This window comes from Henckelia pumila, chromosome 2 (assembly GCF_033568475.1).
Source record: "Henckelia pumila isolate YLH828 chromosome 2, ASM3356847v2, whole genome shotgun sequence".
NCBI classification, from domain to species: Eukaryota; Viridiplantae; Streptophyta; class Magnoliopsida; order Lamiales; family Gesneriaceae; genus Henckelia; species Henckelia pumila.
The window spans coordinates 7,401,075-7,427,148 of NC_133121.1; the positions used below are offsets into that span (position 1 = coordinate 7,401,075).

The 26,074-nt window shown below is 31.9% G+C and overlaps 3 protein-coding genes across 5 annotated transcripts; 1 reads left to right on the plus strand and 2 right to left on the minus strand.

The window, feature by feature from the left end:
- Window positions 1-4,095: 4,095 nt before the first annotated feature.
- On the minus strand, window positions 4,096-5,942 carry LOC140883906 (uncharacterized). Its single transcript, XM_073290527.1, has one exon. It carries the CDS (start codon window positions 5,516-5,518, stop codon window positions 4,310-4,312), a length of 1,209 nt encoding a protein of 402 aa, XP_073146628.1. The 5' UTR covers window positions 5,519-5,942; the 3' UTR covers window positions 4,096-4,309.
- A 7,850-nt stretch (window positions 5,943-13,792) lies between these two features.
- LOC140879843 (uncharacterized) lies at window positions 13,793-18,088 on the minus strand. Of its 3 annotated transcripts, none has more exons than XM_073283770.1 (13): window positions 17,737-18,088; window positions 17,354-17,392; window positions 17,075-17,223; window positions 16,828-16,906; window positions 16,149-16,437; window positions 15,952-16,061; window positions 15,798-15,845; window positions 15,505-15,714; window positions 15,148-15,246; window positions 14,880-15,010; window positions 14,564-14,705; window positions 14,119-14,229; window positions 13,793-14,032 (listed from the first exon to the last, which is right to left on the minus strand). In XM_073283770.1, the coding sequence occupies exons 1-13, from the start codon at window positions 17,931-17,933 to the stop codon at window positions 14,008-14,010; spliced, it is 1,629 nt and encodes a 542-aa protein (XP_073139871.1). In that variant the 5' UTR covers window positions 17,934-18,088; the 3' UTR covers window positions 13,793-14,007. The 3 variants fall into 3 exon arrangements, with proteins under 3 accessions (XP_073139871.1, XP_073139870.1, XP_073139872.1); XM_073283769.1 differs by having other exon boundaries at window positions 16,149-16,440; XM_073283771.1 differs by having other exon boundaries at window positions 15,505-15,708; window positions 16,149-16,440; window positions 17,737-18,087.
- A 5,969-nt stretch (window positions 18,089-24,057) lies between these two features.
- On the plus strand, window positions 24,058-25,174 carry LOC140885131 (uncharacterized). The gene is made up of 2 exons (XM_073292065.1): window positions 24,058-24,806; window positions 24,924-25,174. Exons 1-2 carry the CDS (start codon window positions 24,321-24,323, stop codon window positions 24,936-24,938), a joined length of 501 nt encoding a protein of 166 aa, XP_073148166.1. The 5' UTR covers window positions 24,058-24,320; the 3' UTR covers window positions 24,939-25,174.
- Window positions 25,175-26,074: the final 900 nt, after the last annotated feature.

The window sequence follows — 26,074 nt, forward strand, 5'->3', positions numbered from 1 at the left end:
AGGTTGAAAGTTGAAAATTGAGTTGTAAAATATTGAAAATTAGTGTGTGATGATGTAATTAATGATGTATTAATTTTTGACTAATCTCCAATTGAGATCTATAAATAGGTCTCTCCATTTGTGTAGAAAAACACAATTGTGAAGAGAGAAAAATTTTATAAAGTGTAGAATTTGATAAATTTTGAGTTTTTGAGTTTTTACTTTTTACCGTAAATTTTTACTTTTTCACAACACCCTTATCATTTTCAAGCAGCACGTTTTCGAGAACAAACACTTGTTCGGGTTCATGTTGACTATTTTTGATTTCATTAGAGTTCGGGTTTATGTTGACTATTTTAGAGTTGATTGGGGTTCGGGTTCGGGTTCGGGTTCGAGAATTTTTTGGTAGTATATATTGTGTCAAGCCTACCTAAATCCACTTGTTCCACACGATATGATGCCTACTTATTTTCGTCATCCTTCTTTAAAATCCTGAGAAATTATAACAAATAACCCGTCAAAAATGTATTTTTATAATTAAGCTTTCTACTAATTAAGTATTATATGATGTAGTCTTTTGCAATATAATATCAATAATCCTAAAATATCCTTCTTTATTCTGTTTCCCTATATATATAAAAAAAAACACTTCAACTAATTATTGAAAGAAGTTTCATTTTTCAATTTTTTTAATAAATAATTAAGAATAGTGATTTATTTAAATGAATAAAATTTTACAAATAATAATAATAATAAATTATAATATTAATAATCTTGTGAATTTCAGTTAAAATAATAATTTACTGGCATCATTAATGATAATTAACATTATTAGTTTAATTAGTATATACGGTTTGCGATGGTTCTCGTGTTTATTAACTTATTGCAACTAATTATTCTTATTTTTTTGTTTTCAAACTCATATAATTCAACACTTTTTAATAAATAATTCTTACGTAAATGAAATAAAATGTGCCATTATAATTGTGTGTATACACACATTTGAATTGTACTCCTAGTCATTCGGTTATCGGGCCCATAAATAGGTCAGATCCAATGATTGTGGATCTAGAATGCAGGTTCAAACCAGGCCCAACCCAAGAAATTAATTTTCTTCCAGTTATCAGCTTGGGCTCAACTTCCTGGCGTGACATGAACCCAAGTGGAAAATAATCGTGTATTAAAGCAATCTTATATTAGTTCTTCTTAATACTTATTCAAACTTTGTTTTAGAACAATATTATCCCATTGTTAATTATTGCAATGGAAAAGTAGCGACACCGACGCATACGGTAAAAAATTTCGTTACATCAGGATCCAACTTCGAAATTTCATCTCAAACTTGGAAAAATCACACAACCCACATTGTGTTATTTCATATTTCATGTACATAAATAACGAAATATATTTTAGATCTTTTCAAAAAAAAAAATTAGTAATTATTATAGGGATGAAAATAAATTTGAAGACCAATGAATTATTGACTGAGGTACAAAGGACAAAAAAGTTTGTTAAAATAGTAACGTACACCAGCAATCCATTTTCAATAATTCCACGACAGCCAAAATTAAATGTGCAGGCCATGTATTGTATAGTCACAATCCAAACTCGATCCATAGAAATAAAAGAAGTAGTCTCCCTTCTCCTTCTGCTTCTTTGTATCAACCACATATCCAAAAAGCTATCTGAATTTATAAATGGCCAATGTTTTAATATTGTTCCACCATCGGCAGACATTTCACTTCTCGCCGCCACACCCGCGGCGGACATGTGAGGCTGATGCCACCACCTCCGCCGCCCACAGGAGACATGATTCTTTATTGCTTCAATATGCCTCACTCACGTATACATTGACTAATTTATTAGATCGTTCACTAATTTTGTATGATGCAATTTTTTTTACAATTCTATGTATTTCGAAATTACTCTTTCATATCTCATTTCTATTAACCATACTTGTAGTCATTTCTACTAATAAAGATTGAAATAAATTTTTTTTTTTTACATTATGGGAAAAAATATTTTATGTATAGTTAAAATTTAATAAACAGGCGTGCCAGAAAATACTAGTAGTTACATAGAAAATAATATCAAAATTACTCTTGATATTACTTTCAAATATGCACAATTTCTAAAGATGTCTATATATCATTTTTTTTAAAAAAAAATGCTTTTCAATATATATATATATATATATTTATTTATTTAAATAATTTGTTTTTTTAAAAAAAATTATTTCAATAATTTGTTACACGTTGTGTTAGGGTTTTTTTTTCACCCCTAATTAGCCAAATATCTATATCTATATATATACACACATGAGAAGAACAGGCTAACGGTCGGTTCAGACAGTCGCAGAGTCATGGGTGTGTGAATTGTCCGTTGAAGCATTTAACCATTTATGGTCAACCTTCGAATATTTATCACTTGCATTTGTTAACCCGTTTTAAATTTAATTATTGCTTTTGAAAAGATTCCAATAGATCTCCATGTCAAAACGAAAATATATACTACTTTTTAGCCAGGGAGATAACTTCATGGTTGCATTCGGCTTTACCAACTGTGTGATAACGATCGATATGTTATTTATATGTAATAAAAATTTTGGTATTCTAAAAATTTTGCTACGATATATGTATAATATTTTTTTATACCATAATTTTCGATACAATATATGATATATAATTTTCGGTACAGTACGGTATATCATCCCTAATTATTACACTCCAACAAAGAGCTTTTGCCAAATGCATGTTGATAATAAAACCATCAATGAATGCTAACTATTGGTATCAATCATACCACGAGAGACGAGCAAAAAATCTTCATCAGCTCATTTTTTGTATCGAGTATATATAGATTTATTTCATCAATATTTTAGAATAATAAAGTGTCTTGGGTCAATATTTTACACATGAATGTTTCGTCCCTTCACATTTTACATATAGACGAACTATTTTTCATCTCATATATTATGATAAATAAAAGTAATACATCCGAAAACATAGTTAGCAACCTAAATTTTGCACATGACAGCGAAAGAGTAAGCCTGCTAGGGCACATAACATTATGTATATGAAAAAAGATTTGAGCTTTTTAAATTTTCTTGCAGGCCTTCTTCCTTCAAGTTACTTTGTGGATGAAAAAGAAAACTTAGCGAATGAATGATTTTAGTTTCGGACCACACAAGTAGATCGAACTAGACCTGACCTGGGTGTTATGTCTGGCAAAAGCCAAACGTTGGAATATCCAAACAAATCTATTTTGATCAAATTCCAAAGCACACCCCTTTCCCTTTCTCACTTCTTTCCATTCATATTTCATCTCAAAAGAAGACACCACCAACCTCCACTTCCAATCTTCTTTCTATTCATATTTCATCTCTCAACCAATGAATTCACCTGCCGTAAATCACTCCTTTTGAGTGAGCAAGATATTTGAATTTTTGTTTTAAATAAAAAAAACAAAAAAAAAGGGAATTAATTTAAATTAAATTTATGAAATATGGCAACAAGTATATTATTTTAATGTATGAATTTTTTTTTTATTAAAAAAAATGTCAGAAACATTAGGTTCCGTGGGTGTGTGTTGCCTCGAAAGTTAATTGCAACACCCATACTCGTCAGGCGCACCATTGCCGCTCCATTTCAAACAATCACTGCCCCACCCTCACGTCGTCGTTTCGCTTTCCTTTTCCCTTCCCTTAAATATTTTCATTTTGATTGATTATAAAATATGATGCAGTCATAAGTTAAATTTTAGCTCACGTTCTAAATTTCCCTGTTTAAAATATAATTATAAATATGCGAACAATTTAACTAAGTTAAATATTATTAGTTAAGTGTTCTCAAGAGGGAAAATTTAGCTTGACTAAAACATTTGATACATATTATATACAAGGCTTTCAATTTCTTAAATCACAAAACTTTTTTGAAATAATTTTACGAATCAATTTTTGTAAGATGAATCTTCTATTTGATTCGACTTATAAAAATATAACTTTTCAAGCCAAAATTTATATTAGATATATATTGAATCAACTTGTATTACGGATATAAATCTATCTAGGTAGAACCTTGTGTAAAAAAAAAATGATTTTCACTCATAATATTTCTAATATGATTTTCCATTACATGTCGAACCATATTTTGTTTAAACAAGATTCACAATCATTTTATAATAGAATAACTTGATTTTCTATATTTTCACAATTACACTTGCTAAATCATATATTCCTATTAGCCAAAGTTTTTGTGTGAAGGCAAAAATGATGAAACACGAGACTTGGATAGGAGGTGATGAAAAACAAAAAGCGAAAGGAATCTTGGTTTTACGACAACGATGACCGGTTCACCGACTCAGCCAGTTTCCCGATTCTCGCGATCAGCTCGGGAGACAGCTTCTTAGCCTGTTTCTTCTTCTCCCGTCGGAAATCGAAACCCAATGCATCGGATACCTCCTCGGAGCTCCATCCCGCTTGCCGGAGCAGATCCGAGAAACGATCCGTTTTCAGAAGCAAAGCGTCCCGCACGGCTTGGTTGTCCAGCATCACCATCTCCCCCTCGAAGAACCCAGATGCCGACACGTGTACCATCTCCGAGATGTCGGATTCCGTCCACCCACCCTCTCTCAGAACGGATCCCATCCGGGTCACGTACTCGTCGATCCATTTTGGGATTTCGGATTTCGGCATGCCGAAGTATCTGTCCGGAGAAGATGAAGATGAGGACGAAGAATTCGAGTTTCTCCGGCGACGTTCCACGGCGGCGTCGCTCCAGAACTCGACCCATCTCGGCGCTCTTCCGCCGGAGATCGCGTCCAGGCTTCTTCTAGAGTAGTTGGCGAATGATCCCGCTGATTTCATAGAAATGGATCTTTGCTTGGCGAGGCCATTCGGGTCGGATCTTTGATGGAAAAGGGAAGATTCGCGGTCGAAAAAGTCGGACAAATCGCAGCCGCAGCAGAAAATTCTGTTCTCGTCGACGTAGAATATGGGGTTCCCCGCGAGGCAGGGATTGCTGCTGGGTATGTAGCAATGGTTGAAAACGGGTATCAAAAGCGGGGCCCGTTTCAGGGCGTTCCGGGCCATCTTGAGAGCCTTCTCCGGGTCGGATGGCCGCTGACCCCATGATTTGGACCATAAAGCATTACGAGCTATGTGGAAGGAGACTGAAGCAATGGGCAGGTCGATTGAGGCGCGGAGGTGTAGCCGAGCCGAGCCAACCGATCGCCAGTCCGGGAAGCCGGCTCCGACGGGAAGACCGGCCGAAAGCACCGCTCTCAAGTCCGGCGGGAAGGCGAACCCGAACTCTGCTTCTGCTAATGCGAACTCCGACTCGGACAACCCAGGTTGGACCCGGATGCCCGAGTTTCTCAAATGGGTCATGACTTTATCCGCGAGAGAAGCGAAGGAGACGAGGCTATTGCGTGGAGGGAGGGGCGTCGATGGCGCAGAGGCGGCGGCGCGTGCAGAGAGGCGGCGGAGTCCCGCCACGTGAGCCGGGTTCAGACCAGTCATCCTTCGATCCACGTCCACCATTTCTTGTACTCGATCACAACTTTAGACCTTTCAAGAAATCACTACAGAAAAAAAAAATGTAAAGAAAATTCCGAAATCTCATATACTGATCTTCGGAAAAGACTAAAAATTCATTCAGAGAAAAAGGGTATTTTGAGCTAGAAGTGATTCACAGAAAAAAGCTGGAGAAATGGAGATGGAGTGAAGCTGAAGACTGCAAGTGAAAATGGGAAACGGGCAACGATCATGGAGGAATTTATAACATGGTTGTGGAGGTGGGGCCCAGTTTCATATTTTTTTTAATATTTTTTAAAATTTTCTTCTTTTTGCCCTTTTTTTTTATTTTTAAATGCAGTTGAAATAAATGATCCTAAAGTGAGAGATATATGATCATAAAAGCTTGAGGTAATACAAAAAAAGTTGAAGGGGTTAATTGTTTTTCTTATTATCGGGGTATATATAATATTATTATTAACGACATTAATAATGAATTAATGTTTCTAAAAAGATGGGTTCAACGGTAACCAAATAAGGAAGTAGAAAGGGTCAAGAGGCGAGGCCGTGTCCAAAAAATGTTAGGTGAAACGTTATTTTGTTGTATTTTAAAACTATATAAGAAGGTTAATTGCAGAAATTTATTGATTATTTACATATATTGATAGGATTATATTTAGATTTTGGTTGAACGTTGAATTCTTAAAATTAAAAAAAAATTAATATCATCGACTAGTTACAAAATCTGTTATTGATTTCATTTTTAGATTATTGGTGGATTTATGTAAGTTTTACGCGAAATTTATCGTGCTTGAAAATATTTGTTTGAATGACAGATTGATATATGTATAATTTCTTTATTTTAAAAATAGATTATATATTTATTTGAACAGATGATGCATATCTACTAACTCTATGAAATAACTTTGAATATCTAAACTGATTTATAGTAATTAGTTTCAATAATTTATTACAAATTATGATTAAGAAGTTGATTAGTTGTATGTTTTTAGTGAGGAAAAAATTGGGAAAGTGTTCAATAGAGTTATGTTGTCTGCTAAAATAGCCAGTGGGATAATTCTACAGCCGTGCACGCCGGATGTCATTACTAAAAAAAATGCCAATTTTTTGTGTAACAATAAAATAATAATCTATTTTTTCCTTCATTAAATTCAGTTTCAAATAAATATTAATAATAATAAATTAAAAAATCGTTAACCATGTGTCGTATATAATTCAATAATACCATCAAGTAACAAATTACCAAATTACTAATTGGTAAACAGAGATCCATATAAGTGAGATTCGAACCCAAAATCGTTTGTGAAAATGAAAATCATTGGATCCTCTTGTCGAGTCCGGAGAACTTTGCTAAACAAAAAATAATGATACTAATTTGATCGTAGTGAATGTGAATGGAGCTAATCTTGGGTGCATAATAAAGTGTAAAAGTGCACTTCTTTCCAATAATTTTGCCGACTTCTGAATATAAATTTGCGTATCCCTCCATTTATATATAAGAATGAATTAATTTTTTCACAGAAATGTTTGTGGACCGTCTTATAGGTTGTTTGTGAGAATATCTTTTATTCAATACGAACCATGAAAAATATAATTTTTATGTCAAAAGTTCTTATTTTTTATTCAATGTATGAGTCAGTCGATTTGTCTATAGATCTCAAACAATTGCTTTTCGAACGAAAAACAATTCATGAATATGAGAGATCATTTACCACTAATTTAGAATTCGACATTCCCTAGTAAGAGATAATATTGTTTTTCTCGATACATAACAATACATAATTATAAAATCAATCGAAATTTAATTTAAACACCAAATAAATAATAAAAAGGTGATTTTTCACAGTTACCACTTACCACACATATTGACACCATATCTTCAATAGCACCGGCCTACCAAAATGGGAAAAAAGAACACCCGCTATATTTATTATTAGTTGTTGAATGTAATAATTAATTAATGGAAAATAGTTAAATTATGTGTATCTAAAAATTTAAGTTTTTTTTGTGGACAAATACGTATACAACATTTTTATAAAAATATTTTTTTAAAATTTATATTAGAATAAATATTTACTTGAACAATTATTTTATAAAAATGTTTTAAAGTTAGAAAAATGTTTTGACAACTATTTAAAAAACGGTTTTATAGTTAAAGATAAGTAAAAATATTTTTGAACAACTATTCTATTAAACATTTCATTTTTTCATTTAATCTTTATAAAAAATTAAAAAAAAACCTCAAATAGTTCTTAAAAAACTATATTTAGTGAACAATTTTTAAAAATATTTTCAAAAACTTTTTAAAAATTTTATTCAACACAGACTTTAATTTTTTTCATCTATAAATATATTAAAATATTTTTAAAATATTTGTTCAAACATATACTCTTACAGTATGTTTGAATGCCTAAAAAATAGAAATTGGAATTGGAATTGGAATTGGAATTGGATTTGGATTTGGATTTTAAAATCATGAAATTCAAATTCCATTTTGGTGTTTAGAAAAAAGTTAAAATACATATTGGAATTTAATAGCAAAAATTTTAGGAAAGTTATATTTTGAAAAAAAAAATGTTAAGAAAACTTAAATTTATAATTAAAGTTTATAAATTTATTAGTAGAAATAATTATTTTATTTTTATAAAGTCAAATCCATGAAATCCCATAAAATAATTAAGGATTTCATTTAGTTAAATGAAATCTCATCAAATATCAATCATATTTTAGAATTCCATTTTGCAAATCCAAATTCCACCAAATCTCATCCAAATCTTGTGCACACCGTATATTTATTATTGACTAGTACAATATACCTCTTCGCACACGACAGTGTATATGCATTTTTTTAATATTAATAATTTTTTGTTATTTTAACTTTTTACGACAATTTTTCTACTTTAATATGTTGGGTTCACAAACAAAACAAACTTGATTTTGAAGATAATTAAATTGTCATTGTGGTTATAATATATTTACTTAAAGTGCGTAAAGTATAATCGTTAATATCTTTTCTTTTTTATGTCTACATTTCGAATGTTCGATATTTCTTATTTTTTTAATTCATGTAGCTCATGTAATTGCATTTGTGTGTGTGTGTGTCTATATATATATATATATATATATATATATATTATGTAAAACATTAACACTTTCACTTTTCCATCGTAATCCGTGGGTCCTCACTTCATTCCCATGATAAACCGCCAATATTTCACATGACACTTGACTACATTATTAAATATAATTTTTACCAGTATTTCACATGACACTTAGAACAGTACAATGAACTTGATTTATATAATTCTGTATTTTATTCAATTATTTATTTTTAAAAAAATAGAAAATTCGAGGAGAAGGGCTAATGAAATTGTAGCCATTGGATATGACATGCAATTTATATTTATTATTACTTGCCGCAGGGTGTCACATGTTAACGTGACCTTACGATTTGTTAAATAAATAAGAGATAATATAATTTTAACGTGAAGCTAATAACCATTTAATTATATGATTACCTTTAAAAAATTAATGGGTCAACCCTAGATTTATGATTCTTTAATTTTAATTGTGAACTCAAATTTCTAATATTACTTTGTTTTTGTACTGTTAGGCTAGAAGAATCAAATATTATCTTCTTCTTATTATTTTGAGTTACGAGCAAGTTGTGACCAACCATTTTTATGACCTATCTGACATACAATATATAATATGATTTAACGAAAAATTCTTAAACAATATAGCTAGCTAGCTTGGTTTAAATTTTTATTAAATATAAAAATATAATTTCAATGTTGTATATAATAGCTAGCTAGTCATATGCATGGTAGTTGAAATATACGTCATGTATACGAATTTTTTCGTGAAACATACATGCAAGGGGTTCTATATTATATGATTAATCAAAGTGAGTCGAATTATTCATAAGTTCGAGTAAAAATAAGATTATTACTTTAAGAGGAGCATATTAATTAATACCGATAATATCAAGTCGTATTCTTGTCCAAGAGTCACCCGACACGGTGGGGCTGCTTGTGACCGACCCCGTCCTCCGGTTCCGACACGGTGGTGGGCGTCATAAAGAAGTTGTCTTCCTCCGCCACACCCATATTTGTTCGTCTATTGATATGTCAAGCTTTCACAAAACAAAAATAAGTTCAAAGATACAAAAAAATAAGTTTCGAAGATGGAGATCACTCGTTATGACATTAAATTTTCGTAATAAATTCAGTTAGGTGTGATTGTTAACTAGACATACACACGAACAAAATTGAATATATAATCGTAGAGTGGAGCAAATCTGATTTAATAAATTCATATAACCAAATTGACAACTGTGTGTGATTTGGCTAACATTGCACGTAATGATAATGACAAATCAGTTGTTAGATTTCTAACTATGATTATACAAGTGGCAATGACCAATTCTCTGGTTAAAATTTTTTCGATAATAAAAAAATATATGCTTGTGTACTCACCAAGAATAATTTCATGCTATATGAATATTTGATTTTAAATAATATCAAGTAGCATGATTAGTATCAGAGCTAGCTAGTGTGTTCAAAGCATTCTTTTTGTAACTAATGAGAGTTTTTCAAAACTTAAAATATGAAGTTTGGACTCTAATGAAAAAGATAATGGAGTAGCAAAAATAATGATATTATTATCATATTACAGAAGATACAACTAACACTTGAAATTTCAGAAGATTTAATTTCGTGGATTTTTGTTTGCGTCGTCATAAAACAAAGAGAGTGGTGACGGAGTGTCGAGCGATAGTTGCCGAATAAAGGTCCAAATTAAAGAACTAAAAACATTTGACGGTTAATAGAGATCATATATTGAGACTATAACTATTCATAAATTTTTGAAGTGTTTTACTTGGAGATTGTTGAATATACGAGTCTTAATAAAACATCTCAACTATATATAATTAATTAAAGATCAAACCCAGTTGGTTAAAAAAATAAATTGGGTCATATATTATTCAAAATATTTGCAACTTAATGCAAATAACAAAAGACTATATTATTAACTAAATTTGCATTAATTTATCCATCTATTTTTTTGCCTTAATTGATTATATCATCAGTCTATCTACTGATCCCTTGTGAGAAAGTTGATCGAACCACACTTGCACGTACGTTGTTTAATTTTATTATTATCATTATTTTAAAGATCCACTATTAAAAATAAAAGATTCAAAAAATGGGCATGATTTCAACAAATAATTCATGAGATTACCACGACCATCCCATGTGCTCCATCAACGTTTTCATAGATAAAAATAATTAGATTCAGTCTCCTAAGTTAGTAGGAATAATGGATCATTAAAGCCTAATCTAAAGTGGTTTCCAAAAAAGAGGGTTGATGTTCATTTTCCTACATTTTTATATGCATTCGTGAAGATTTGAGAGCACATAAATTCATTATTTAAAGAAGATATAGAAAAAGTAACCATATTATATAACATTTTTTATTCTTATTTTTATCAAAAGGCATGCATCATTGAATCGAAGTTTGGATTTGTAGGGTGTAAAGCTACATAAAAAGATGATGCCTACTAAGAACCAAACACACAAATGGTTTATTTAAAAACCTTGATATAATTTATATGGGACCAAAATCTTCATGATAACAAGAATTTACGATACCTAATAGTTTTTACATAAATAAATTATATTTTCAAATTTTTTTAATTATTATAATATGTAAGTTGCCCCGCCAAGGTTATGTATAATTGCCATCAATGTCTTATTTTCCATCTATCTCCATTTATATAGTGGTCCTATAGTTCTATAGCTATAGCCGTATAGGCAATATCACAGGACCAAAGCTTATCATGCAATTTTGTTGGCTCAATCTACCAAAGCTAATACCCATTTTTTTGTATAACTTTTGAGAACTTAAAATCATCATTTTTGAAAAAATATATATAATGTGAAATCGATTTTTTCATGAGAGGGAATCGAAGCATCTATCGTTATTCTTGTGTCATAAAGAGGCTCAAGAAGCAAATTTTTGGAATTGAACTTAATAAATCAAAGAAGAAAATGTTTTAAATATAAAAAGTCTTGAATGAAAATGGTGGCAAGAGGAGTCATGTCAATTGTCATCACTGCCACCCTCTAGGAGGAAAAGGCTGTGTAGTCTTCTATCTTATAGAACCCTCCTTTGTAATATTGTGGCTTTGCAATTTGCAAATTGCGTGTGATATGTATATGCAAGGATTGTTTGACGCAAGAATTAAAGGATGCTAACATCTCAAAATACAAACAAAAACTTTTGGACCTTTGAATCCATCTTTCAAACATTACCCGAAAGGTAGCATCGAACAATTCGTATAAACACATAGCTATATGTCTAAGCTAAAATTAATCGATAGACAACTTGAAAAGTAAAAGAGATTGGACATTGTCATAGAAAATAAATCGGACTATCTTGGTGGATTTTTTTATTTTTTTCTATATATATAAAAAAAATAAAACATCAAAAGTATGGGGTACATAGGGATGGAACAAAGCAAAATATTAATGTTGAGCCTTTTGGGATATAGATCAAGAGTACAATCCTCTGATGCACGGGATTCAGTGGGCGAGACAGAGTCTAGGCATACAATAAATTCCTCAACAAAAAATTTGTTTAAATTTAAATAAATTTGAAACAAATTGGAGGAGTAGATGATAATTAAAATGGGCACATATTTTCCGGTCTCCTTTATGATTTTGGACTTTCGTAGAAAAGGATATACAAAACAGTTGGCTAACAAATAATTATTTACTATTTCAATCATTCTTTCATAATTTGAAGGAACCACCATCGCCCTCCCGTTCGTTGTCCATTCCCCTTTTAAAGCAAAAGCAACAAACCAGAAATATGTGTCTGAGAAGAGAGCAAAGTCATCACTCATCATGGACGTAGATTTATTCCAAGTAAATGAAATTTAAGTCGCCATGCAAACTTTAACTTAGAGTTGTCAAACAAGTCAATCTGTTTTGCCTCAGCTTGCTATCGAATGGGACGGGACCATTCTGGCAAGTTCGGAAAATCCTTAACTCGTACATAAGTCATTCTAGACATCGACAAACCTTGTGTCATTTCATTTCCTCTTCATTTCTTCTTTTTTCCCCGCTCTTACTCGTGCCCCAAGATCCGTCTTTTTTATCGACAGAGCGGACCGATGTCCGGTCCGACCAAATCAACATCACTTTACATATTTTAACAAGCCGGTAAGCACAACTAACTTAGGTAGTGTTTGCAACCTCTAAAAATAAGCGATTATGGAAATTTTCTTCACAAATTACTTAGTGTTTGAGAGAGCTTCTACAAAGCACTTCTCAGTTTTTTCTTAACAAAATTTTGAAATTTTGTAAAATTTTGTTAAGAAAAAGCTGATAAGTGCTTCTTACTTCCTAGAAGCTCTCTTAAACACTGCCTAAATCCAAGTTCAACATGAGACACTGCATTAAAGTCAATCAATCTGAAGCTTAGAGAAGATACTTATGGATTGGGCTGGGTAGGCTTTACTAGAACTGGAGGTCAGACCACTTAAAATTTTGAAGGATCCTATAAGCCCAACCCACTTAAACCTAACCGAAAAATTCAACGGATCCTACAAAAATGGGATAGTAAAATACATACTAATTTTTTTTCTTATAATAAAAAAGTCCATACAATTAAATTAACTAATTAGTAACTCCATTATAATCAGATGAATAACTAGTTAACTACCTACATACAAACAAAACAATTATGTTAAATGTTATAAATTATATGATTTCATACGTTATCATAAAGGTAAAGTGCATCATAGAATTTATTTACCGATAATGTGTTCGTTAAACGATATAATTTACTATATTTACCATATGAGTTGGCCAGTTTGGGTCTGGATTGGATTATATACAAAGTCGTTACCTCAATACACATTTAAAGTAGTGTTTGAGATTGCTCCCAAGTCAAAACAACCCAAAACCAGACGGCTCCGGGTCATTGCCATCGTTACTCAAGCTAACTCATGGTCACCATGAAACTCAAATATGTACGTCAGTCTTCAGCCAAACCTCGGGCTTAACCGTTCGATGGAATAGCATCCATTCGAACGTAAACTAGACTAGGCAGATAGTGCGACTTCCCATTCTAAAGTACGACAAATAGAGACATTTGTGGACAAGATATGCAGCAGCTAAGTCTAAAAGGCAATACCGCTTCATCGGAAGTCAATATAAGAGCCGAGTATCATAATCCACAATTTCGATTACTCAGTACAAATTTTTCAAAAAATTAAAAAATTCATGGCATTTATATGAAAAGAAGGCGACTATAATAAGGTAAAACCATACCAATTTTCCTTCTCGTCATGGATAACAGTATTTCGGATAATGTAATAGACAACAGAACTAAAGCACACTAGCACAAAGCATTAAATCAACTTCACTTCGATTGCAGGGAGGTGCTGCTGAATTTCTTTCAAAGACCTTTGGAGACCTCGCCATTTAATATCTTGACTGCCTTCTTCCCCTGCAAATATGAAGCCATACGTAACCAAGATATACCAGCAACTGTGACGCCTTATAACCTAAGACAGTAAGACTAAAATATGTTACCGCGGAGAGTAGGAGTGAGAACTAGAACGAGAACTAGACCGAGAGCTAGATCGTGAATGATATCTACGTGTGGTTCTACTCCTGCTTGGACTACGGCTGTCTCTGTACCTTCTGCATCAAGCACATATATCCACGCTTAAATGTGAACTTAGTTTGCAAACATTGAACTAGTTTGCTAAACAGCAAGTTTTATGTCTACTCTTACTGTGACAACATAAAGGTGTCAAACAGTTGTCAGTGAAATGCAATGCTTTTCCAAATCGTGAAAAGTATAGCATGCAAGAAGATAAGAAAATGCATTACACGAGTGAAGGGAAAAAGGAAACTCTCAATGGAATTCGGTTTACACAGAGACATGGCAGGACAAGGGATGAAACTGAGTCCAACACACTACAAATATGGAATTCTAGTAACATTCATACAAAACTAAGAAACCACTATATACCTAGGAGAGCGGCTGTAACTTCTACTTCGGCTTCGGCTTTCGCGTTGATATCGACTTATTCGATTTGTTTCCGCAAGTTTTTCGATCCTTTGCTTTTCTTGCTCTCGTTTTTTAGCAATCTCGGCGGCAGTATCTTTTTTAACTACAAAAAATAACAATTGCACCACATTTTATGATAATAATTATAGAGTCACATGACCAAAGCTAACTTTGGAAAAAGACATCCTAGACTCCTAGTTGTCTATTTTGACAACATATTGCAGCAGACGAATGGATTGGGTGCTTCACTTCTGGAATAAACATCAAGCAAATATACTTTGTTTGTTTAGTTGTTTCTCCATGATCCGTTTAAGTCGTTCTTGAGGAGTTTCCTTCTTGTCCCCCTGTTGCTTGGAAAAATTGCCACTGCTTGTTGCTTTGCTCAATTTCGCTAGCGCAGAGGAAGTACTGCCAATATAATAAGAGTAAAATAAACCAGTAAGGAAAGCACGATAAGAAATGCCAAACAGTCCTCATAAAACTTACAATAAAAAGCAATACCTATTAAAAAAATTATAATGTGTATAGGAGAAACCAAGCACTACCTTGGTGTTTTCAGCAGCACGGTGCTTTTATCTTTCTCAAGAGATACACCAGATGCAGGGTCTATATGGAGGGCCTCAAGTATGCGACCAGATGATGGCCTGCATGAAAGCAGAAGCGTTAGAAACACTTCATGGGACTTCCACCAGCCCAGATGCAGTCATAGATGTCCAACGCAGGGAAAAAAGAGCTCCAAAAAAGAAGCTTCTTCCCTCATCTCCCTGGAAGTTATGCTTGTAACCTAAATATTATTATAAACCACAAATGTTTGGCTCGGATAACAAAATGGAGGCAAAGCTGCAGCAGAGTAAAGAGTGTCCAATCTATCTTTGCAAGAATTAAAGGTCAAGTGCTCCGACCGGTTCGATGAATCAAGCCGAGATGGTGGAGAAGGTGGTGGAGAATATCCTTCACGCTTTAGCTCATCTCCATCACCAGCGCCCCCAAATTCAGTAATATACTCTATTTTGGGACCATTATCCTTGCTCCGATGAGTATCATCAGCATTCACTCCACGTGAAACGCGTCTTGATTGTGATGGGGAATATGATCGAGATCTAGACCTTGATTTATCCAAAACAGATACTATTCAGAATAGTCTCCCAGTTGTTTTGCTTGTTTTGAAACAAACACAAATTGCGAGCATATTAACCTTTTAGAACGCGAGTAAGCTTCATAAGTAGGACTTCGCCTGGAGTCCCTGCAAATATCAGATTAATTTACATTAGGACTACCAATACCTTCTCCTAGACACTAGTTCTCCACATGTTCCAGTAAATGCATCAAGAGGAGGATCGAGCATTCACCGATAGGGGTCATGACGAAGTACTCTTGTTCCATTATTCTTGGCAGCTTCTCTTTCCCTCTCTCTTTCTATCTGAGAAGCTTTCCTTCTTTCTTTGCGACTTAGCTTTCGCTGAAGTAGAGGTAATATAGATGGGTATGAACTATATACATCTTTTCTAACCTCCACATTTTGAATCCAAACCACACAAAAACTTACAATTGAAGGATCTCCTTTGATGATTTCTTTTTGCCTCCTTTTCTCCTCCTTAGCTTTTTTATCCATATATAAAAGCCATCCATATCTCTTTACTCCAAAATCTCTTGCAATTGATTCCATTACTTCATCATTACTGTCATCACTGTTAAAATCTTCTTCTTCATCGTCCTCTTCGTCATCCTCTTCTTCACCATCTGAAGATTGAGCATCTTCTTTTCCTTCCCCACCATATGAGAACCCAACTTGAGAATAAGAGCCTTTGTTCGGTTGAGGCTGAGCCACATGAGATCTACTGCAACCACGGTTTTCACGAGAAGGTTAAGACAGCAAACACAAGATTAATTCAAGTAAATAAACAAAAGAGAATGATCCGAACAAAGGCCAATCAGTACTACACAAAGAAAACATCAAGAAAAACAAGTATCTTGCACCAACATACATTAAACTGAAAGTCTGAAACGTTTGGGAGAAGCAGCACGATGCGAAACATGAAATATCACAACGAAATAACTGTCTATATTGGTAACAGCATTCTCCCATCACGCACGCACATAGTGTTATTTTAAAGTATGAAAGAATATGCATGTGGCCAATTTCGGTATCAGAAATATAAATTTACAGTGCAGTAGCCAGAGAAGAAAAATTCAACATTAAAAGTAATGTTATAAGAAAATCTAACCTGTCTGATTCTCTGAAAAACGCTGTGATTTTAGCCTCCATCTCTTGGTTAACATGTTGCAGCCCATCCTCGTCAGTAACTGACAAACTTCTTGTTAATCCTTAAAAGTAGTGATTAATCACATCCATACAATTCAACAGTGATATGACAAGACATCATGACATCGTCGAGTAGATATTATACAGAATAAAACGTAAAGAATCATAAATCACACAATTGAATTCTAAATAGCAAAAAAAGTACCGACATCCTCTACGGCGATGCTTAATTAAATCCCGATAACGCTCAAAATTAACAAACTCCTCTAGCTCTTCTTCTTCTTCTGTTTTATCAAGGCCTCGAGATCGTCGGGAACTGGTGTCACGAATAAAGTCGAGAAGGGCACGACCATCAAATCTGTAAATAGGATAATGTAAGTGTTGTCAATAAGTAAAGCACACAAATCACCAGTAAATTTCCTCACTTCAAATATTTTCGGCAATTCCTCCGTTGGAAATGCAGTTAAGAAAAAATTTAAAAACAATACCTGTCAATTAAAATATCTTGCTTCCCATTCCAAGGTATCCTGATGTATGGCAAAGTCGTTACCTCAAATTTAACGACAAAATGCAATAATCCAAATGGAAAGAACATACATGTAAACGCTATAAAAACAGCTATAATCAAGAGCAAGTTAAGAACAATCAGCATTATTAATTCAACACCAACAATCCAGAACACCTGTTCTCACAATTCAATGAAAAATTTGCCATCATTGTTGCTCATATACTAAACTTTTTTTTAAAAAAAAAACAAAAAGAAAAAAAAACATTTGTTCCCTTGATCCACGTGGCCTCCAGATTACAATAATCTATTCCATTTGAAAAAAATACTGATGAAACTAATAGAATAAACACTGAAAAGCCGTACAAGCCTTGCTGATCCTGGGCAGCTTGGTAGAGTGCATCATCGCGGTGGATGCGGCAGCGAGATCCGACAGCCTGGATTGACTGCTGAGGGTCGCCCCGCCGCTTAGCCAGGTATAGGGCTCGGCGCTGAGCCCGCTTCCGAGCTGCGTCCATCATATCATGCACCTTCCTCTCGGACTTCCGAGCCTCATGCCACATGTTGGTCGATTAATTCAGTACGGTTCCAATCAAAATTTCACTATCTATTTATTCTATTGTATCAAATAACAGCACGGGGTGTATTGTATGACTGATTCTCGATCGTCAAGATGAAACCCTAGGCCCGCAAATTTACCCCCATTTTCATTTATCTTATATTATATTTTTTAATCGGCAAGAGAAAATGTAGAATGTTGCTGCGAAGGTTAAAATTGCATTTTAGTACTCTCACGGTTTAGATTTCTTAAATTAATCCTCTATAGTTTTAATTATTTCACTTGGCTCCAATTTGAGTCCTCTAGAAAAAGGGAAAAATAGATGATAGGGTCCATTATAATATAATATATTTTTAATTTTTATATAAAAGTGATAGTTAGTTTGATAGGTTTTTCATCTCGATTTATTTTGATATACGGGTTTAGGGGTGCAAACGAGTCGAACTACTCGTGAGCAGCTCATTAGTAGCTCGGTCAAAGTTCGAATCGAGCTCGATTTGACCGAGCTCGATCTTGAGTAGCTCGAGCATATAATCGAGCTCGAGCTTTAAATCTATTTATTTATTTATATATAATTTTCATGCTCGAGCTTGAGTACTCGAACATTACTCGAGTTTGAGCTCGAGTATAAATTTACTACTCGATCGAGCTCGAGTAGTAAAATATGAGTTGAGCTCGAGTTCAAGTAGCGCTCGGCTCGATTACACGGGTTACCGAAAGATATTGACTATAGATTCTATAGTCATTTAAAAAGTGATGTTTTGACTAATTGATTTTTCTATAGTCAATTCTCAACTAATACAATTTATATGTGGTTAAAAAATATCATTGGTTTTGTAAATTTTATTTAATTAAATAGTCAATTCCCAACTAATACCATTTATATGTGGTTCAAAAATATCATTGGTTTTGTAAATTTTATTTATCTTTAATTAAGGAAATTATTTTTCCAAAAAGTATATATACATACCATTCTACCGCAAAAATTTATTATTTGTTTTCCCAAACTTTTTAAATTTTACCCCGTAACAAGTTCTCAAACTTAGGATGAGATTTTAGATCAAGAAACATTTGCACACGCACACGCATATATACCAGCGTCAACACACATGATTTGTGTGAGAGTAATATTTATATATATAACAAAATTTTATTATAATTTTTAATCATATATAAGTTATTTATCTATATTAATTAAGTATTAAATAGTTTGTATGATTTCAATAGTTATTTAATTTAAACAATTAAAAAGATAAATGTAATATATAAAAGAGTTAGAAATGTGAGAGGGGTTCAAATTAAAGGATATTTGTAGACTGTTTTAAGAAGTTTAACCAACTTACCACTAAAAGATTAACTTTAATAATATCAATCGATACTATGTACTTTACCCTTTAATTGACTTCTACAAATTTTTTTAAGGGATAAAATTGAATAACTGATGATTTGGACAAAAGTGGAGGGTAATTTTAAAATGGAGTAAAATGTATTTTGGTACACGAACTATTGATAAAATGTCATATTGGTACACGAACTATTGAAAATGGTTTAATTGGTGTATGATAAAATTAAAATGTCAATTTTACCCTTAATAGGAATTAATATTATATTTATTAATTTTAAAAGAGTAAAATGTATTTTGACACACGAATTATTGGTAAAATGTCATAGTGGTACACGAACTATTAAAAATGGCTTAATTGTTACATGATCCAATTAAAAGTTTAATTTTACTCTTAATAGGAATTAATATTATATTGATTAATTTTAAAATATCGTATTTATTTAAAAATTAATTATATATATAATGATAAACAATTGTTAAGTCAAATTATACAACAAATATTATAATATATTGATATGATAAAAATATATATCACCGAAGTCTGTTGATCTTGTGTTTAAATGATTGAAACAAGCATAATCACCATTTTAGTTTTTCAAAATTTAGTATAAAAATTTTCAACATTAAAGATTAGATCATAAGAAAACAAATATCACAGAAAAAATCTCACTCATTATCTCAATTTACGTAGTTCTAATAACAAAATTTTTTTTACTCGATTTAATAATTTTTAATTTTATATTTTTTTACTCGCACTTAAATTAAATATAAATAAATATGTATTTAATTATATTTTATCGTTATTAAATATATTTTAGTCTTGAATATGATTTATTTATTGAGTTTGTGATTTTATTATTATATCATTTATATCAATTTTTTAAAATGGATAATTATTTACATAGATAGCAAAAAATACCATTTTATTTTATATTATTAATATTTTAAAAATATAAATAATTTATTAATGAGTAAAATATAAATATATTATAAAAATATTAAGATACTTATTTTTTATTATTTTTAAATTAATATAAATTTTAATTTACAATAAATAAAAATTAATTTAAAAAATAAAATGTACACTTAGTTGAATTTATTATTAAAAATAATTGAACTTAAAATCAATTACTAAAGGATAAATTAAACTTTTTAGTTAAATCATGTACCAATTATATCATTCTCTTATAGTTCGTGTACCAAATTGATATTTTACGTATAGTTCGTGTATCAAAATGAATTTTACTCAATTAATTTTTAAATAAATATGATATTTTAAAATTAATAAATATAATATTAATTCCTATTAAGGGTAAAATTGACTTTTTAATTGGATCATGTACCAATTAAGCCATTTTCAATAGTTCATGTACCAATATGACATTTTACCAATAGTTCGTGTACCAAAATACATTTTACTCTTTTAAAATGTATGCCTCAAATTCGTATATATATTAGATTCTACTATGAAACGCGTTTCTTCATAGTACTTAAAAGCCAATGATTAATCTAAGAAACAGCTGTTGAGTTTGTTCCCAAATCAGAAATCATTTGGGAAAAATATATATTAATTTTATATAAATAAATACTTATCACTGTGCTACCGAGGGACAAATTCTGCACAGCATGCAGTTCGTATAAATTAATCCTTTTCATTTCCCAGGAAATTTTTATTTGATTATTCTATCGTAAGTTCATAACTTCATCTAAATCAATAATTGTTTATATTTGTATAAATTAACATCCAATTATCTTTGTATCGCACTACTACTTTTAACTATAATTTATTGAGTCTTTTCCCCATTCACGCGAGCAAAATCTTCATATTATATTTAATGGTTTAATTATAGTTTGACTCTGTCAAATTCGTATATAGTGAAGTTAATTTATGGAGTCACATAGAAAATTACAGGATTATTGGGCATCTAAGTTGGCCTAATTTTTTTAGTCTTATTCAAATAACTTTGCTTTATTTTGGAATTTTGGCTCTCCTCCCTCGTCAGTCGTCGATCGATGTCGTCAACGTAACGACGAAAATTGTTTGTATAACATCATGCAATTAATATAAAGTGGTTGGTTTCATAACTTGTCATGTCAAATTTCAAGCAAATAATCGCTAAAACTTGAATTTAACTAGACATAATATTAAAATCACATTTATGCCAAGCCATATATACGATCAATTTTACGATTTATTTATAATACGATCACTTGATGCAGCTTTTGAGCTAAAATAATAGAGTATCTTATAGTTATCAACAAGAATACATGATAAAAAAATGTTAAAAGAATCTTCATTTAATTATCTAGCCATTTCACAAACACTAATGTTCAACTCTTCTCGCCAAATTTTTGCCAGCAAAGAAAACTTTGCCAGCCAGCCTCTGATCAAAGTCTGGCGCCAATTCTTGGCATTAATAGTAGCCTTAATTCCTCCATATATATGAATTCATCCACCATTTAATTTAACCATCTGTACTCATTTAATATTTCTTGTCCATGCATGTATCCGCCACACACCACCACCTCTTGTCTCGTATTTCCCACAAACTAATTATATGAAAAATGTGATCATTTTCCCCCCTCCTTCACATTGTACGTCCACGTGATATTTTTCTCTAACTAGTTGCAAATTAAATTGGTATAATCAATGTTTTTTTGTGGATTATATATGCACCGACCACTTTTAGTGATCGCCTTCTTTTTCTCAGCATGCATGATTTACTTTTAGACTAAGAAAGTGAAGAAATTAATAAAGCAATTAGAAAGAAATAATTTGGCGCATTAATTGGGGGATATATGAGTACGTACGTACGTACTGATAATTAGTTAATCTCCATTCCTTTCTGGTCAAATATAATATTTAATGTTTGAGCTTGACTAGAATTAATGGCCTAAATAGTGCATGCTATTCTTGCTAGCTAGTGTGGTTAGATGCAGAACACTGATTGAAGACTATTACTATTTACTTGGTAAACCCAAATTTTTGAGAGCCGAGTGTACATATTAATTTTACTCTCAAAGGCCAAAGCCACATGAACTTTGTGGATTTTAAGTGTTTTGTGATATTGCTGCTATATACGTACGTACTTCTTGTCATTGGGTCTACCTTTGCATATATTTAACATTAATGAATCAGAATAGATGGTACGTACATAAGGACGTGGATAGGAAAAGAGTTAAATCAACACGTCTTAAAAATTTGTCGGCAAATACCATGACGTCATACATATTTCTTATTTTCACCCGATATTTGCAAATATTATATATTATAGTTGGTTTTTTACTCTCTAAAAAGATGATGTATGCTCATGATCATTTATAAAACAACCCCTCTTCCTCAAAAAACCAATTGCATTTTATGGTTCATGCATGATATTGGATATTATATTATATATAATTATTAATTAGTTTAAAGAAAAGAAGGAAAAGTGAAGTGAGAAATTGTACGTCTTGATTCCCACCAGCCAAGTCAAGCCCACAAAAGACCGGATCAGGGTTTAGGATCCTATCCAAGATTCGGCGATCAGTTCACTGAATGCCAAAGTAACATGTAATGACAAAAACCATCACATCTTTTAACAAAGATATCCATTGTAGTCAACAAACATCAATGCTATCCACATCACTATGATTTTTCTGTATGTGTCAAAATAAATTTGTTCAAGGATAAGAAAAGCATCTTCCTTTCTTTTAAACATTTATACATATATCTATATACTTTACATGGATGGATATAAAATACACAAAAAAATTTATATCAATCTCTTTGCCAATGATATACATGCAATACCATCGATCGATTGAGTCAACACAAGGAGGCTTGGAGAAGTGGCTCGTGCCATCTATTTTCTAATGTACATGTACATTTTTTAACATATGCATGCATATTTTCCGAGAGCCAAAGTTTTTGGCTGATTATTTTACATGACACACGTGATTTTTGTGTACGTGGACAAGTTGAGAAGTGTTTTTTAGAAGCTCAGCTCTCTAAAACACTATTTTGAAAATTTTGTTAAGGAAAAATTGAGAAATATTTCTTATAAGCTCTCTCAAACACTATCATAGAAACCCTTAGCTACTTATAACTTATATTTAATTTGCATATGGAACCTAAATAAGCCTCTTATACATGAGAGGATCACTAGATAATGCAATTCAGATATATGGATATACATTACAAAATGAACCAAAACGAACTTGCTCATTGAACTCAAATATATATGTACGTATATGTGTATATATGAACATAAAGTTTGAGATACAATATCTACAAATCACTCATTTGGATCGGAGCCCTAATTCTAATTAATCAATGAAGCCAAAAATCTCAATTCATGATATATTATAAAAGAATTTGGGGCAAAAAAAAAAGGGAAATCCAAATTATTATATTCTAAACACATTTAAATTCAATAATTTCAATGTCTAATATATATTTAAAATTATTCTAAACCTCACTGTAAATAAATTTTTGAAGGAGGATATATATAAATTAAATATACGTACATCAGATTCACAAGAAATTTAGCAGGAAACTTCTTGAATGATTTATGTGCATTATTTATTTCTCGTGGAACAGAAGCTCACGAGCTTACTTTTAAACTTGGTGCATACTTTAATTCATTATAATAATAATAATAAAAAAAAAAACTGAATACTTCCAACTTCTTTTTAAAAAAAGTACATAAAAGGGTCTTCCTCTACAGATATAAATACAAACACATCCTGCTGCAATGAGACAGTAGTAGAGTGAGAGGGCCCTTTCATAAATTCCAAATAATCAAAATATTTTAAAAAACAACATACATACTTAACCATTTCACCATACACTAAAATTTTCTTCTTTAATTTTTCCTTCAAAAACCTAAATATCATATCCCTCAATTTAGCATGTATACACGCATCGCATCGCTCTCGTCTCTATAAAATAGAGAGATAGATTTAAAAAATAAAAAAGGAAAAAAAAAAAAGAAAAAAGAAATTTGCCTCCTTTTTATGTAAATGTTGCCAGTTGGTGAGACTGTTGTATGGTTTGTTTAGAAAATGTACAACCAAAATTCAGAGCAGCACAACAAAGCTCCTCCCATGAGCCCTAGAATCTCTTTCTCAATCGATTCTCATTCCCAATCCCAATCCCAATCTCAATCCCACGCCAGGGATCCGTACAGGGATGCCCCCGTATCCTCCGATTTCGCCTTCTCCGTCACCAATTACTCCATGATGACCGCCGATGAGCTCTTCTCCAAGGGCAGGATTCTTCCCTACAAGGAGTCAATCGCCAACAACAACATCTCCAAGAGCACCACCACCACGCTCAGGGATGAGCTGCAAATCAATCACCAAGAAGAAGAAGAAGACGCCGATTTCTCGCTCAGGCCCCCTAAGAATCCCACCAGATGGAGAGGCTTTTTAGGCCTTCGCAAACCCTCCAGGAAATCTGATAATAAATACGCTCAAACTTCTTCTGTAGAGAAGAGGGGGGCCTTTCATTATGAAGATATTCATATCCAATGCAGCAAGAATTCACAGGTAATTTTAATTACATTATTGTTATTAATGAAATGAATGAATGTTTTTTTTTTTACTAAATTTCCTCAGGCAAAAAAAAAAAAAAAATCAAGTTTGTTCTGCTTTGTGTTTTCTCAGGAATCTGTTGAATGAATGATGGGTGAAAAAAAAAGAAGCGAGAATTCATGGATGGAGTTTCTTTGCTTAATTGGGAAGAAATTTTGGGGGAAGATGTTAAATTTCTGTGAGATTTATCTAATTGTGTTAGCCTAAGTTGGATTAAATTTTTATCTAGTTTTGAACTTTTTTTTTGTATTTTTTTTCTTTTTCCATGTAACTTGGTTCGGTTTCTATATTTTCCTGTAGAACTAATTTTTTTTAATTAATGTACTAATTATGATCCTTAATTCACTCCCAAGAATTTCCAATTTTCGTAGCCATTAATATGTGTTAGTAAATAATCAACCGCTCACTAATCCTTTTCATGCAGACGATTCATCGTGAAACGGGTCAACCGTACCCGTATTTATAATAATATCTATTAATAAGTAATATTTTTGGCATAAAATGTAATACTTTTTAATGGATAACTCATATAAAAAATCCGTCTCAAAAAAACAACTTTTGAAACCGTCTCATAGAAATTTTTGTCTATAATTTATACGTTTTTTTTTACGGTTTGTATATTGTTTAAAGGGTGAAAAAGTAAACAGAATCATATAACTCAAAAAATCTATGCGTAAATACGACACATTTAATTATATACATGAGTTGCACATCCCTAGATATTTGTTTATCATATGATTATAATTATAAAAAAAAAACCCAAAGAAAATTTCTAATACCATAAAAAATTATTAATTGATTGTATTTGAAGGAAGACATAGTAAAAATTTAAAATGGAGTCAACGGTCAACGAGACAGTGGACAGCTCATAGGAAGGCATCACGTTGGGGGAAAAAAACAAAGATGAAAAAAGAGAAATAAAAACAGAAAAAAATGAAAAATCTGACAAAATGGAAATGGGTATTCTTACATATATGTGGGAGTGGTGACAGTAAAGTACTTAGTGAGGAGCGTATCCAGTTATGAGTTACCCCTTTTGGTCATAAATTCTATGCCAACACCGACTCTTTTTCTTACACACTCCCCCCAAACAATCTTTGTCCTCTTTCCACCAATAATAATAAATATAATCCTGTTGAAAAATATATTATTATTATTATTACGTTGAATATTGAATATTGAATATTGAATGTTGAATGTTGAATATTGAGTTATAAAATATG

Excerpts from the sequence above, each read along its gene's own strand:
- LOC140883906 (XM_073290527.1), bottom strand. The coding sequence starts at position 5,518 with ATGGTGGACGTGGATCGAAGGATGACTGGTCTGAACCCGGCTCACGTG.
- LOC140879843 (XM_073283769.1), bottom strand. The coding sequence starts at position 17,933 with ATGTGGCATGAGGCTCGGAAGTCCGAGAGGAAGGTGCATGATATGATG. Across the intron at positions 17,224-17,353 it reads CAAGATATTTTAATTGACAG|ATTTGATGGTCGTGCCCTTC; the intron begins GTATTGTTTTTA and ends TCCTATTTACAG. Across the intron at positions 15,715-15,797 it reads GCTTACTCGCGTTCTAAAAG|ATCAAGGTCTAGATCTCGAT; the intron begins GTTAATATGCTC and ends TGTTTTGGATAA.
- LOC140885131 (XM_073292065.1), top strand. The coding sequence starts at position 24,321 with ATGTACAACCAAAATTCAGAGCAGCACAACAAAGCTCCTCCCATGAGC.